The sequence below is a fragment of the Crinia signifera genome, chromosome 3 (assembly GCF_055691185.1).
Source record: "Crinia signifera chromosome 3, ASM5569118v1, whole genome shotgun sequence".
Lineage (NCBI taxonomy): Eukaryota > Metazoa > Chordata > Amphibia > Anura > Myobatrachidae > Crinia > Crinia signifera.
The window spans coordinates 269,375,806-269,392,482 of record NC_139219.1 but is presented as its reverse complement, the minus strand read 5'-3'; the positions used below and the strand labels follow the sequence as shown (position 1 = coordinate 269,392,482).

At 42.1% G+C, this 16,677-nt stretch overlaps 1 protein-coding gene across 1 annotated transcript; it reads right to left on the bottom strand.

Annotated features, from left to right (window-relative positions):
* Nucleotides 1-384: 384 nt before the first annotated feature.
* LOC146064498 (transmembrane 4 L6 family member 4-like) lies at nt 385-16,056 on the bottom strand. The gene is made up of 5 exons (XM_083178037.1): nt 15,624-16,056; nt 12,075-12,164; nt 9,281-9,417; nt 4,968-5,157; nt 385-3,942 (listed from the first exon to the last, which is right to left on the bottom strand). Exons 1-5 carry the CDS (start codon nt 15,795-15,797, stop codon nt 3,925-3,927), a joined length of 609 nt encoding a protein of 202 aa, XP_083034163.1. The 5' UTR covers nt 15,798-16,056; the 3' UTR covers nt 385-3,924.
* Nucleotides 16,057-16,677: the final 621 nt, after the last annotated feature.

The window sequence follows — 16,677 nt, the reverse complement described above, 5'->3', positions numbered from 1 at the left end:
CGGAAAGCTCACCCTGTGTTGCAGCAAGTGATGGTGCTGTGCACCCGCTGCTGCTGAACTGTGAGCTGGGACCCACCGATGATGGCTGGTTCTTCATGCTGCACACAGCTGAATCTTATGAGCATGACCTAGATTCACTGCCCATTATCACACCTTTTTTTAAGGGGAGCACGAAATTTCAACTTGCCTCTGGGCGACTATGATGAGCTTACGCCTCTGATCAGCACACATCGCTGGTGCATCGCTATGTGCTGCAAAATCTGTGCTAAGCAGAATCGCTCAGCGCAGAGGTTAGCTCGCCCAGTGTGTATGGGACATAGCCCCACTCTCCCCTAATATATGTACATTATAGGAAACAATAAACAAGAAAATGTTTCATTGTCATTCATTACATACAAATATTTTTATTATTAAAAGAGCCACAACACAACCTGATGATATATTATACAAATAAACCATACATATCCAAGCACTGAACATTGCTAGGTCAAGTCAGCACTAAAAGAACAGTACCAGCCACTGTGCAGATGTACAGAATGGTGAAAAGCTGCAGATATCTGCACATGTAATGTAAAGCTACAGTAGTGCCTTCTTTATTTTACTGCAATGTATAAAGGCTGGTAAATGTCTGTACATTTTTATTGGACTTCTCGGTAAACCTACATTTACAAGGAGAAGAGGTGGGATTCAGCTAGTTGACACTGCTCCTTGTAATTTAGACAGACGCGGCCGCTCACAAGGTAAAGCTGTGACAGCCGGGCAGAGAGCTGCACGCTGCCCGGCTGTATACACAAAGCAGGTCTGTGGCTATTTTGAATTCTACCGCTGGATCGCAAGCCAATAGGAGCTCGCAATCCAGCAGCCAATCATGAGCCGCAGTGGTGGCTCTTTATTGGCTGCCGGGCTATGAGTTCCTATTGGCTCACGGTCCAGTGGGAGAATTCAAAATAGCTGCAGACTTGCATTTATTATACTGCCGGCCAGCGAAATTGCTCTCTGACCGGCTGTCACAGCTTTACATTGTGTGCGGCTGGTGGCGGTGTAACTTACACAGTGCGGCAGCATTTCACTCCCCCTTGACAGTGAGCAATTTACTCCCCCTTGGCAAGGAGCATTTCACTTTCCCTTGGCAACCAGCACGTGTTCCCCTTTGGCAACTAGCAGGAATATTTGGCAGCGGTGGTGACACTGGCAGTCCAACCTTCCCAGGACCATCCTTTATTATTCTGAGCTCATGCACACCCTTCCCGTGCACATATTTAGAAGACCAGAGGGTGTTACTGCACTGCACATGCCTATTGGACGTTGCTCCTACAATGGTGGTAGTTTTGCCACTGGTAATAACAAGCATTGCATTTTATATTGGATTACTTTTTGTGAACATCACGTAATCTACAAAACATATGGTATAAAGCAGGGTTAAAGTAGAGGGAAACGAGGTGGAACCAAGTTCCTCCACCTGTAATGGTGAGGTGGAACTAGTTAAACCTCCACTATGGCCCTACACAGTCATTCTAACAGAAAAGCATTATAGTTTGCAGGAGGCTAACAAATAAATTTATATACTGTACATAGTAGTAGGCCGCACTCACATCCACCTTAATGTAACCAAGGAGTGCTCAACAATGGACCAGCCTGGTCGAAAATATATCCAAATACTGGTCATAGACCAAAGAGGGCACTCACCATTCAAATGAAGTACAAGGCATATTTATTTCATCACTGGTGTCATTCTTTATAGTCGACCCTATCAGATCATTGTCAAGACATGTCACCAATACATCCTTCCAGCATACAAAGACAAGGTGTAATAACTGTGCCTTGGTCACCCTGATATGTAGGATAACATCAATGCACACCTCATCACAATCAGCCTGTCTGGTTCTAAGAGCTTTCAACAAAAGTCAGTTAATCAAACTAGGGCAGGGGTCCTCAAACTATTTTGCTCTGGCACCCCATCAGACAATACAAATAATGACAGGACACCAGCAAGTGCCTGCAGAAGGTCATCACGTCACATGTGTAGTCAGCAGACAGCACATACATGGCAGCATTGTGGAGGCACAAAATGATGGGAGGAGTCTAAAATAACAGACAATTCAACAGATATTTCAGACTCCTTGAACTTTAGAAAAGTCATCAGCCTGATGGTCAGCAACACGGAGTCGCAACCCCATGCTGAGAAGGTTGGGACCCACTTTGTGGTCAGGACCCACAGTTTGAGAACCACTGATCTAGGGATATGTATCACAAAAAAATGAGTGCATAAAAGCAGACACAAATTGAAAAAGTAATTAAGCTATATCATATTAAATTCACAATAATGTACCTCATAATATCAGCAGTGTGTGTTACACGCTTCGCCATCTTTACTGTGAATTCAACATTAGTGATGGCCATAGACCATCGATGATTTGAAATCATTGAAGGTTTATGGCCAATGTAGAATAGTTTTGCCATGGATGGGGGAGACCCAGATGGTTACCTTCCTTCCTTGTCAAGCATAAACACATTGTTTTTTTTCCTTTTATCCCCCAAGGGGCCGGAACACAGAGCATTGCTCTGCCCCTGACACCCGTGAAGCCCCACCGCTGTGTTTTGATTGGCCCAAAGGCCAATTAGTCAAAGAAAATGGATGACAATCGATAGGTGAAAAAATAGATGGTCATCCATTGCATAGTACGCCATTATCAATGGCCAGTTGCACTATTGCCATCAATGGCAACCATCGATGGCCATCCCTAATCAACATCAGTTCCCAGAAGCCACGCCAATATGCGTTACAGGCCCCCTCACACAGAAAAGCACAGAGTCAGCATCAATAGCCAGAAGTGGAAGCAATCTGCGTTCCATATAGCTGGAACACATCCCACTGCTAGTGCAATCAAGGCTGGAAGTATCAGAAGTGGCTTGCATGTCACCAACCCCATCTTGTGTTCCACATATTAGGATGATACATAGGCCACACATATGCCAATATAGCTAAATTTAGCAATATAAGTATATCTGCAGAGGTAGACTCGTTGAAGAAATCACACATATATAAGATACTGCTATACTTGTGTCTGCCACACATGAGAGCGGGGTAAGGCACAATTGACACATATATACATTACGTCAAACAAAAAATAACCGTATTATAAAATTAAAATATACTAAAGAATCACTTATTAGAGGGCACACTCAGCAAATCATATTATCTCTATGTACACAGAAAAAAATGCCTTTTACTTAATTTGAATGGTGAGAGTCCTCTATGGTCCATGACCAGAAATTGGATATATATAACCCAAATAGATATTATTCAAACCTTAGGGGACATTGTAGTGGGGGAGTATACCCATAACATAATAAACATATGTAAGAAGTGATGCAAACCTTGTTAACCTGGGTAATGTGTTCAAGGTGGAGGGAGTCATTTTGTGGTGGTCTGAGCCAACATACAGTACACAAGACTACATCCTCTATGTTCCTAACGTGACATAGTTGGAGGCCTTCAGTTTAACGGTCAGCACCCACATGGATATTGACTCACAAAATGGCTGCCTGCACGTGCATGAATGACAGGAGCAATTTAGTGTGGACAAATTTATATTGGTCTACAGCATGGCATGGTACATAAAGTGATGCATTTTAAATGAATTCTTATTTCTCTACATATGTTAATAAATATTGTAATGCATGGAAGCTTATATTGTTAAACCCATGTCTAGCAGCAAACATTGTGTCAGCCAGGTGCAGAGACATGGGCAGTGGTGGACAAATCCAGGAGTTCCTCAAATGAAGGATGTTACTTGGTTTTAGAGTTAATTACATAAGATAATCAATTCAGTCAGGGCTGTGACCAGGCCCTTCATCCTTAAACGTCCTGCGTTAGCAATATCCACCAGAGAAACTCCCACAGGAATTCATGAACATCATGTGCTAAACGGGACCATCACCCTGTATGAAAAAAGAAAATGTGATAACATTTTAATATGTATACTGTATATGGTTATTTACTTTTGAACAATGTTTAATGAAGCTCCCTCCACATATACATTGTTATGGTGGTCTATCACCCGTACCCATTTGGATTATCTTCAGGATCAGTGGACAGACGGATACCAAGTACGTGTCAAGGTATGTGAGTATCAGTATGTATGTGATGTATGTAATAAAGTTATACATTACTGGTGTTTGTGCGTTTATTCAAATATTTGTACTGTTGTGGAACTACAAGTTCCAGTGGGGGCTCTTTATTGAAGGGACTTGTATAAAAGGTCGTCCCCCAGCTGTAGCATTACCCTGCTGGCTGGATGGGCCCGGTGCTGGTTGCCGAAATATCGGGGACCCCTACTGGCTTGTTCTCTGAATTTTTATATACGTTTTGTCCCCCCGTATTTTGGGTTTGGTTATGGCCGATGGGGGGGGGGGGGGGGGGGGTTTGGGTGGACCACGCCGTTTTTTTAAATGAAAAGTTATTTATTTTTTCTATCTTTTTTACACTGCAGCCTGCACGGATCTGACTCTTATTTGTATTTAGCGGCCGTATATACACCCGTTAAATACGGATATGAATTTGCATATGCCATTGGCCAAATCTGCTCCACTTACGATTCATATTTTGGGAAAAATATGACTGATGGCGGTTGTATTAATTTGTATTATAAGCTTATCATACTCCAGAACCCCCACATAACCTCCAGTAGCATTCATATCTAATTACAACCCATCAGGACTGTCTTGTAATCGGGTGGGACATCCATGCTATGGAATCCTATCCTTGTGTATCCCTCCTATTATCCCAATAGATTGTAAGCTTGCGAGCAGGGCCCTCCTACCTCTATGTCGGTTTATTTCTACCCAGTTTGTATAATCACTGTTGTTTCCAATTATAAAGCACAACGAAATATGCTGCGCTATATAATAAACTGTAAATAAATAATAAATAATATGAATAATATGAATACGACAAGTCAACCTACCCCACAACATCCGGCGCACTTGCAGTTCCCGCAGAATGTGCCGATAAGGCCATTGATGACTTGAACAGCGCAGAGAACCGCCTGGACAGCGCTCATTATGAGAAGCAAGCTGAAAAGTGTCAGATTCCAGGGCACAATGTCAGTGGGTGCTTGACATGTATTCCACACAGATGGGTTCCCCAGGTAGTTCCTTTAATGTATCATTAAAATAAACAAGAAAAAAGAAAAAAACATTAAGATGCTTAATAACAAAATATTAATGGTCTTAAAAAAGCAAAGCATAACGGAACATCCAGTCATTATCCAGTCACTTTATTTATTCAAGTTTCAGTTATAGCTTGAGTAAATGGGAAAATTTGATATCTAGCACGAGGAAAATATGTATCGTATGTGCAGGGGAGCCGAGAGAGGGGGGGAGCAGGTACTAATTACCCGGGCCCAGGCTTGCTGAAGGGGCCCCGCAGGGGCCCTGGTTCGACCCCTCCCTTCCCCCTCCGTCCCTCCCAGGTATCAACAGTAGCACACACTTCTACAGCATGTGCTGTTCTGACAGCAGGCTCAGCATGAGTTTTCTTTTATCCACCTCTAAACATTTTGGGGGTGTGGCCTAAGTGTGGGAGGTGCCCACACCACACACTTAGGCCACACCCCCAAAATTTTACCGGGGCCCGGCATTCCTCTCGGCTGCCCTGCGTATGTGCATTGTGGAATGTCACCATCTATTTGATTCCTCCCTATAATACTTAAAAAAATGAATGAAAGCAAGAATACGAAACTGGATATTGTGGACCTGGTAACTTTGCAAGCCTGGGAGTGTGGAGTCCAGTACAAAGAGCTGAAAGGGGGCACATACGGTATACCCCATATGAAAGACTGTCTATAGTACACCAGGAAGGATTATCCTTAGAAAACATCCATAACGCCACAGGAGATACTGTATTAACCTTTTGATATGGGACTGGTAACTATGTGATTCCATTGCCTCATTCATTTATTTATAAAAAAGCCAGTATAACCAAAGCCTCATTATAGTCAATATAGAGCCTCGTAACAAGTGATTTAGAATTTTATGTTGTATGTTGAATGTCTTGTGTGTCTATATAGATATTTTGGTACTTGTGTATTATCACGGAGCACCCGATATTAAGTCGCACGATTTTTTATCGCATCGCATGCCATACACCCGATGCACTGCACTGCGATGCGATGCAAGCCCCCATACAATGTTAAATTGTATAAGCACCCTAATGGGTGCTTAAAATGTTAAATGCACCCCCGCGCCATCCCCCAATATGAACGTGAACCCGAAGCGTGGCGAGCGCAGCGAGCCCGTGAGGGACGGTGGTACGCGTCCTCCGTCCTTTTTATACCCCCACTATCCACGTCGGCGTGGAGTTGATTCTATATAGTGTGGCGAGCGCAGCGAGCCACTGTTTCCCCGAAGCGTGGCGAGCGCAGCGAGCCCCGTGAGGTGGCACGTATACCTGTGAAGTAATGCGCGTCCCCTCGCGGGGCTCGCTGCGCTCGCCACTCTTCGGGCTTGGTGGCTCGCTGCGCTCGCCACACTATATCGAATCAACTCCACACCGACGTGGATAGTGGGGGTATGAAAAGGTCGGAGGACGCGTACCGCCGCCCCTCACGGGCTCGCTGCGCTCGCCATACTTCGGGTTCACGTTCATACTGGGGGTGGCGTGGGGGTGCATTTAACATTGTAAGCACCCGTTAGGGTGCTTATACAATTTATAATCGCAACGCATCGCAGTGTATGGCATTGTATGACATTGGGGAACATTGCCGGACATCGCATCGCATACCATCGCATGCCTTATGGTCTGCGATGCGATGGGCGCCGTGATAATACACAAGTACCAATATTTTTTATTGTGTTAGAAGTGCACTTCAAAATTGCTTTTAATTTATGATATTTTGATGAAAATAAATATATCATGTTTATTAACATAAAATTGTGTTTATTGACCTGGGTGTAGCTGCGCCTCTTATATAGAGAGCTGGTGATATATTCACCAACTCCCACCCTTACTAGTTTTCCATAGAGGTCCACAAAAACCTCTGATTATAGGGGCAGCAACTTGGACCCAGAGTAATAAAGGATTTCCCCATTAAAATATTGGTATCAGCGCTCCTGTGTGACATATTGTCACCCCTCCCATCCTCTGGGCAGTGGGAGAGGCTGTCCTCTCTTCTTGAGCACGTGTCACTCCCGACGTCCGTCCGTCCACCCGAGCACCTACTATTTTTTTTACAGGCTATTTTTTTTACAGGGGCATGGCCACACCCCCTCCCACATACCACACCCTTATATTTACAAGGGCTCGGTACCCCTGTGTGTTTATATATTCAAAATTACCCCCCCAAAATAGAAAGGTATAAATAATGAAAACCCCCTTCAAAAGTAGGTGCACAAGAGCAGTAGCAGCTTTGTATGACGCAGCCACAACTGAACTGACCAATGCGGACGTGCACAGACAGCTCCACTGAAGTGGATGCAGGAAGATGGTCAGGTTCCAGTTTTCACCTAATTCCAAGGATGCTCCCCAGCTGCCCAACATGTTACAAGGGTTTGCAAGAATAACTAGCAGTATGGATCAGCCTGATTGGTGGTGGTGATCCATGTTACTCAGCATCCAGGACACTGGCCCAAGGACACTCAACTTTTAATGGCCCAGGGGCATATAGCACCCTGGCCCAGCCTGCCACTGTGTATAGGACAAAGTGTAAGTAGGGCGTGGCTTTAGATTAGGCAAATATAAATTTAGAGAAAATTTTATGCACCCCAAATTCATTACTTGATTTGTTAACCCCCCCCCCACCACCACCACCACCACCATATCTATCATTTGTTTTTACTGTTATTCCTATTGCTAATTAAAATTGTAAACATCAGTAAGTTTACACATTTTTGGTTGACAGGCTGATTTCCCAATTTTCCTCCAGACATAGGGGTTACTTTTGGTTCACTCCTTCTGGCAAATTCCTTCTTAGATGGACAAAACTATGGCCCTTATTCAGATCTGATCGCAGTACAAATTTGTTTTCTTAAAATGGGCAAAACCATGAGCACTGCAGGTGGGGCAGATGTAACATGTGCAGAGAGAGTTAGAGTTGTGTGAGTTATTTTGTTTATGTGCAGGGTAAATACTGACTGCATAATATTTTTACACTGCAATATAGATTTCAGTTTCAACACACCCCACCCAAATGTAACTCTCTCTGCACGTTACATCTGCCCCACCTGCAGTGCACATGGTTTTTCCCATTTTGAGAACAAATTTGTACCGCGATCAGATCTGAATAAGGGCCCATGTGCACTGCAGGTGGGGTAGATGTTACTTGTGTACAGAGAATTAGATGTGGGATAGATTTGGGATTAGATTTGGCAGTGTAAAAATAAAGCAGTCAGTATTTTCCCTGCACCGAAACAAAATAACTCACCCAAATCTAATTCTCTCTGCACATTTTACATCTGCCCCCCTGCAGTCCACATGGTTTTGTCCATCTAAGAAGGAATTTGCCAGGAGGAGTGAACCAGAATAAGGCCCATAACATGGCAAACAGAGAATTAGCGCACGACCACTGGAATAAGCCTGTTTCAATAGCATTGTGCACATTAGCCGTCAAGTGGCAGTAAAACAAGAGATCACTGTGGCTAAATTAACTTTGGTCATAGCAGCAGATTAAATTGTGTATACTGAAATCACATGAAGAAAAAGCAACAATCGTACTATGATCTTACATATGACAGGCTTAAAACTTCTTTTGACCAAATTATTTTTAAAAACAATTAAAAATGCATACAGTATGTAACAAGTGTTCCCCTATGGGGCAGCATGGATGGTGTAATGGTTAGCATTACTGCCTCCCAGCATTGAGGTCATGGGTTTGATTCCCACCATGGCCCTAACTGTGCAGAGTTTGTATATTCTCCCCATGCTTGCGTGGGTTTCTGCTGGGTACTCCGGTAGAATGAATGTGTGCGTGTATATGTGGTAGGGAACATAGATTGTAAGCTCCACTGGGGCAGGGACTGATGTGAATGTTCAAAAATTCTCTGTAAAGTGCTGCTGAATATGTGTGCGCTATAACTAATAATAAATAAAAAATGGTATTTCATTGTGATTGAATAGAAATGCCCCAAAAAATGACACATATGAGGCAAAAGTAGATCTGTGGAACATGCTTTCGCAAACACCCACATCAGCAGTATGCCACGTCTGAGTAACCAGAGGTCCGTAAAGGAAGCACTGTGCATCTTACGCTACAAAGTATCAGCATATTTTATATGTACTTACAACCCATCAAAAGCATATGTCCAGTTTCCATTGCCTATGTCACATTTTGGCCCTTTATTTATGCCAACTATAGCGATGATGAAGCTGTAGCCGGCTCCAACAAACCCAATGGCAGCAAACAGCATAGACGAAAACATCTTTAACAACAAAAGGAGACAGAGAAAAAAGTTATAGTGAATAATTCCTTATTGCAAATCTTACTGTACATATGAACTGATTCAGCTTTGTTAGGAAAGCAAAAAGCACACAACTGGACAAAACCATGCTGCACTGCAGGTGGGCAGATGTAACATGTGCAGAGAGAGTTGCATTTGGGTGGGTTATATTTTTTCTGTGCAGGGTAAATACTGGGTGCTATATTTTGTCTCTGCAATTTAGATTTCAGTTTGAATACACCCCACCCAAACCTAAATTTCTCTTTGGTTGGGGTCATAGGCAAACGCAAGAGGGGTTTCTGGGTAACCAGAAACTCCCCTTCTCTTGCCAAGTGGCTCAAATTATGAAAACAATAACAATGATATTTAAAACTAAATCATGCATTCAAAAAAACCACATCATGCATTCAAGTAAAATGGCAAACTTCTGGCAATTGCCCAGTAGTGGCAGCTACTTCTAACAAGTTTGATGTGCGTATTCTGAGTCTTTAATCAGTGCACAGGAAAAGAGAGTAGCTGCCAGTAAGAATAGGCTGGAGCCTTACCATGAGGTGGGATAATGTCTGCTTAGTGCAGTACTTGTTCTATTAAGATTGGGTACCATATTTATTATAGTATGTTTAACCTTATGTGTATTAAATATGGTTGTTAGAGCCATAGACCATCTGATAATGTATTGAATACAGTATCATTGTATAAAACAACCAATGTATACATTAATGCCCAGTGTCATTGCTAGGTTCTTCTACAGTTCCCCCAGACTCCCACTCTTGCTCCAATGTTCTACATAGTTAGAGACTGTGGACTGCATGTGGAAACCCCCTCTAGAAATCCTTCGTTTGCCACTGGGGGTGCAGATAGATCAGGGTTGCCGACTTTCAAAAAATCCTCTCCGGGAGAAGCCCGGAGAGGAATATTTCATTACGAGTTTTGGGGGCGGGGCTTAACTGTGACATCATTAAGCCCCGCCCCCATTTCGGCAAATAGCTGAATTAACTGATATCCATGGAGGGGGCGGGGCTAAAACGCCACGAGTGTGCCGTTTTAGCTCCGCCCCCTCCCCTGAGACCCGCGGATTGCGGCATATAAATGCCGCGATCGGGGGGCTCAGTGGGGGTCCCCCTGATTCCGGGAGGGTTGCCCACCCTTCCGGGGGCCGGAAGGAAGGACCCGATTTTCGGGAGACTCCCGCAAATTCCGGGAGGGTCGGCAACCCTGAGATAGATTTAGGTTTGGGTGGGGTGTATTCAAACTGAAAACTAGGTAAATTCCTCATTGTGTTTATAAAAAAAATTATACACACACACACACACACACACACAAAACAAAAAAAACATTTAAAAACTACTCCACAATTTAAAGGGAGGACATGGCAAATAAAAAAAAATTGAAGCTTTTTACTTCAAAATGGATTATTAATTATTATATTTCATGAATAACTTGAGATAGCAGTTTCACAATGAGAGGATGGCCTCTGTGATTCAAGTATATCCATATTGACTTTTGAAGAAGGAACAATGCATTCAAACTTTGATGAAACATAAAATCATTTTCTTTGACATTTTTCAATAATAACACATAGCATGAGCATGTTGTGATCTGCTTTAGCCTCTTTTAGTTGGGGTATAGGTTGACCTTTTAGTTGGTCATTCCAGAATGTATTTTTTTCTGCATGACATGTTCTGGCACCATTATGATTTTGTACACAAAATCGATAAAAAATCACTAATTAAAGGCGTGGACCTAACCGTGTACTTTGTCCTTCCTTTTAACCGACTGTGACATGGTGTATTATGTACTTAATGAGTGTTCCCATTAAAACTCATTATGTTTTACCTAGCATCAATCAATGCTTCTTAACTGCAGGCTACGTCAAAATTGATGGAAGTGAGTCAAAAAGTCATACAGTGGGTGTGGACAAATCCATGTTATTTTTCATACTGTTAGCATCAAATATGTTAAATAGGATTATGCGTCAGAAGACACTCTAGGCCTAATTGAGCATATATCACTAATCAGAGAATCTGCAAATTAAGTGGACTGCACATGCTCACAGTGTAGTCGCAGTGTGATTGACAGGAAGCTGGTGTTTAGGGGCGGGAGCATGTCGCTTTCAGGGTGTGTTTGTTAAATCGTAGGAGTTCATTTTTCGGGTGGGTCTCTGACATCAGTGATGACCACTTCCTGCCTGGTTGTTGAGCAGATTAGTGGAAGCTCTAGGCTGTCTCAGATGGAAAAAGAACTGTTTGATTTTTGCAAATAGATCTGCGAATACATTATATTTGTGATGCATTTGCAATTTTGCAAGGGGAATCTTTTCTTTCTGTCTGGACGGTGGCTTCTCCCACTGTAAATTCTCTGATTAGCGATCCATCCTGAATAAGTCCCTATGTTCATTGATGTAAACATGTAATTAGTGCCACTAAAGGTAATTTGTGGGAGTGCAAATGTAGGTCTGCTGCTGTATGCATTATGCACAAATCTGACTACAGTATTAACATGGGTAGATGCACACTCAAATTCCCGGTATGGTCACTTTCCCCATACAATCACTGTGTTCTTATGTGTTGTGGGTTTGTGCCTGAGAATGGAGACTCATCTCTGTTATAATTCATTCAATGAGTTCTATTGTAACTTACAGCAAATCTCTGCCCACACTTCTCATTCCCGCAACATCCACAGCAGTCATTGTTCTTCAGCCCGAGAAACACCAGTGCTGGAAAGACCATCTATGGAAACAATTGGTAAAAATGATCTACATACAGGTGCTCACTGTAAATAAAAATGTATGCAGGACCAAAGAGAGCTGAGTGGGGCCTTGGTATTGGTGGAGAGTAGAGGGAGAATGGGAAGATGGCTGGCATGAGCAAATCCAAGATGCATGGAAATGTGATAAAGTTTTTGTCCCACTTAGTAGCACTACAAAGGGGGCTTTGACTCCCTCAGCATATGACCCAGGACCCACCAACAAGTCCAGGCCCATATTATCACTACCTGACCCCCTCTCAATGCTACTGTGTGTACATTAAGAGTGTGATGTACTAAAGTGAAAATTGTTTTCCCATATGTACTAAGCCTCGCAATGCCGGACTTCGGTGATGAGATTAACACCAGCTATTGCTGGAATAATGGGCCCTACACAGACTATTGCTGTTTATTTATTTAGTCATGTATATACTGTAGCACCAACATATTCCATTTTACTTTACAGTTGGTAACGAAGCAGCAACACAACAACACTGGTTAATAACAGATAGACAGAGGGGTAAATGGGCTTACCAGCAATACTGCTGGTAAGCTTCCAATCTACAGTATCGGAAAATAGGCATTTGATACATAAGGATTGGTGCTACATAATACAATTTGATCCAGCCCAATTACAGAGGTTCTAGGTAGGGATATTGACAGCTTAAATGGGCTTGGGTACTGAAGGGAGGCAGGAAGCTCTCAAAACTGGAGCTGTGTGGCCACGCTGCCAAACCAAAATGTACTTTTGAAGAATACTATGCATGTGGCCGCTGGCTGGTAAGGACATGGATTAGTCTCTTTGGTCAGGAGGCAAATCCAGAGGAGGGGATGATTGGTGTAATTGCAGCCCCGCAATGCAGGGAGAGAGAGGAGACTGCCGCTGCTCAGTGGTAGCAGCCTTCCTGGACAGCTCAGCACACAGATACTGAATGGGGACCCTTTAGCCAGCCCAGATAAGTAGTACCCCCCCCCCTTCCCCTCGGTGCCCCTGGTTCTCGAGGGTATGATGCAGTCACACCACAATGTTGGCTTGGGGTCAATGGGATGTGTAAGTGTAGGGAAATGACATATTTAATGTTGTTTGTGGACTGTGTAGAGTTGAAGAATAACTTACAGACATTATCTAGGTGGCTCTGGATTTTGATATTCTTGTATTAAAGGATGAGTTTATAGGGAACACTTGAAGGACTTAGGGGCTTGAAGAAACAGAGGAATGGAATGGCATTCTACAAAGCCGGTACAGCCTAAAAAGGTCCTGTAAACATGAACGGATCAGATGTAGATGGATCTAGCAGGTGTGGGAGTGTATGAGAGATGCAGGGGCCAAGCTGGGAGATACTTTCAGAAAAGTAATGGACAGCCTGCCCTCCTGTTTTTAGCCATACTTGCCTACCATCCTCGAAGTTGTGGTAGACTCCCAATATTTTGGCATTCCACCCACTTCTTAATGAAGCAGCCAGGATGGGGGAGATAATATGTTGAAATTCAGGTCCATGTAAAGGGGGTGGAGCTAAATTACACACATTTTATCCTTTAGCCCAACACCCTTTACATGGATCTACAAATCTTGGCATTTTGTTTTGTTGAGTATGTTGATGGAGCATGGCTGATTTTTTTTTATATTCCAGTATAGTACACGGCCTGATTTTCCAGTTATTTTGGACTAACTTGCAGATCACCAAATCTTTCAAATTTGAATTCCTGGATTCACTCAACTGATTCTATGGGGTTTATTCAAAAAGTGTCATTTTTTTTAATACATGCTGCTTCTAATTGTGTTTATGTCATATATATATAAAAGAGCAATGATTTTACTTGGTCCGTCCTGCTAGTAAAAGCATTGCTTTTTGAAATATCAGGCATTAGCATGATCAGAAGTGTTGGGCTTTATAACCCGCTGCTTCATAAATAAACCCTAAGGGTAGAGGTGGTTCTAGGACAGGGGTGGGCAATAGGCGGCCCTCCAGCTGTTGATGAACTACACATCCCAGCATGCCTTGCCTTAGATTTTCTATATAGCCATACTGAAACTGATGCAAGGCATGCTGGGATGTGTAGTTCATCAACAGCTGAAGGGTCGCTTATTGCCCACCCCTGTTCTAGCACCACTGGAGCTGTTCAACTCATTCTGCAGGGGAGGTCGCCATTGGACAGTGGTTACAAAGTAAAGGGGCATACACACGGGGCGTTTCATGCCCCTTTTCGAAGCAATCTGTCGAATGTCTGTGAATGTCGAACAATAGTTATCGACCTATTGATTGTCGACCTAAGGCATGTCAACCCAAATTCTGCATCCCAACAAAGGCCATTACTACTGGGTAGAATGACCTGTGTGGCGGAGAAAGCAGATCTGAGGATGCTCAGTGATGCAACGCTTCGATGTCACGATGGTGTGAGCTTTAAATAGTTTGCAATTTACTCCATTGGGCTTCAGTATAAAGATACTGTCATTTTTGTATCAGTTTAAGCCGCATAGAGAACATTTTATAAAACAATGAAAACATCTAATGCTATCAGTCATTGCTGAAAATGACTGCTTTCACAAATATCAAAAAATAAAACCCTTATGGTTATTTTAGGGGCTTATTTAACACTATCTGCCTCACCATGGTAAAAAAAAAAAATATTTTATTGTGTTTTTTTTTCTTTTTTTTAAATATAATTTTTAAACCATTTGTATTGATGACAGTTAAGCATAATGGGGCAGATGTATTAAGCCTGTACAAGAGATAAATGCAAGGGAGATAAGGAGAGATAAACATCCAGCCAATCAGCTCCTTACTGACTTTTTTCAAACACAGGCTGTAACATGGCAGTTAGCAGGTGATTGGCTGGACGTTTATCTCTCCTTATCACCCTTGGATTTCTCTCTTGTTAAAGCTTAATACATCTGCCCCAATAAGACTGACCCACAGTCATAAAAGTTATTTATGGCTAATATCCAGTCCCCTTTATTGTGCATTGCTGCCCACTAACCAGGATAAAACAAGAGATAAATAATATAAGCTTTGTTAAAAAGAAAACCAAAAATATTTTTATAAATAACACTATATAAAATATAAATTTGGCTGCTTTATAACTACCCCATATCACTATTAACCAATGTCTAATTTTAATTCTAAAAAGACGTGAACATGAAAACCACCTTTTTTAAAAGTACTGGGAACTTAATGATGCCTGCAAGTCACAGATGTTTCTATGTACCCTATAGTCACTTCATTTTACTGAAGCCAGTCTGTTGTAAATGAACAGCATATGCAATGAAAACATTATGATGAAAGAAACATTCAAACTGATAGACATAATAAAATGATTATCCATTCTCAGTAATAAGAATAAACTGCTGCATTCAGGTTTAATTTAAGAATGTAGATAAAATGGAAATTGTTAATTTGGAAATGTAGAGAACCATTGATTATATACTGTGTACTGTTACTCACCAAAACGCCAGATCCCAGTATTCCGCCAAAATACCAAACTTCATCTGAGATATGCCCATTGTTGTCAGCAACCTTCCCTCCGGGGAAAAACAGCAATATGTTAGCCAGAATGCATAGGACAGCTAGAGGAATAAGGGCAATTCCCAAGCATTTTGCACAGCCCCCAGTGCACATTATGGCAATAGATGTTTCCTGGAGTGTTTCAAGTAATAAAATCCAAATAAAAATAATCCTAGGGAGCTACTGTGTAGCTAGACAGCTAGTACGATGGTCTTCTGGCTTTGATTTCACAATGACCAGCCAATTTATATGTCTACAGCCAACGGAACCCCGTAAATTAGATTACGTGTTACGTATGTAACAACCTCAAATTTTGCCATGACAACTAATGTTATCTGTTAATATTCTACTTAAAAGGACAGGATACTTTCATTGATCTGCCTTTCCCTTTCTGAAACAAATGCAGAATACCAGCACAAAATTTCAACATTCATAACCTTTTCCTACTGCCCATAACCTTTATAAATAATTAACTCTTGGGTGGAATATGTGAGGCACTGGTCTTTTGCATTGATCTATGCAAAAAAAAAAGAGAGTCTCTTAGTTACTAATCAGTTTATGGATGCTTACAATTATTGCCACCCAAGTAACAAGGAATAATAATGCTGTGAGTAACTGTAAACCCATATAATTCACTGCTGTGCTACAAAATTGCTAAGTGGACCAATTATTATTGAACTAAAAATGCATTGAAAAAGAATATAAACAAAAGATGGGCATGTTGCCCTCGTATTGAGGTACACTGCTTTTCACGGGTGTGGTATGACTTTTTAACAGTCATCAGTAAAACATGAGAATGTTGACATGGCAGAATTGTCATCATGCAATATGCCAATATGTTGATAGTGACCATGTAGACATTATTCATGTATATGGTAAAAAGGTATACTCTGAACTACGGCCATCCTTCTATGGACACTCTGAGGGATGGTGGTATAGAGAAATAGAATAAAATAAATAGTAGAGGTACTCCCCCTCTGTTGTATTGATGTCC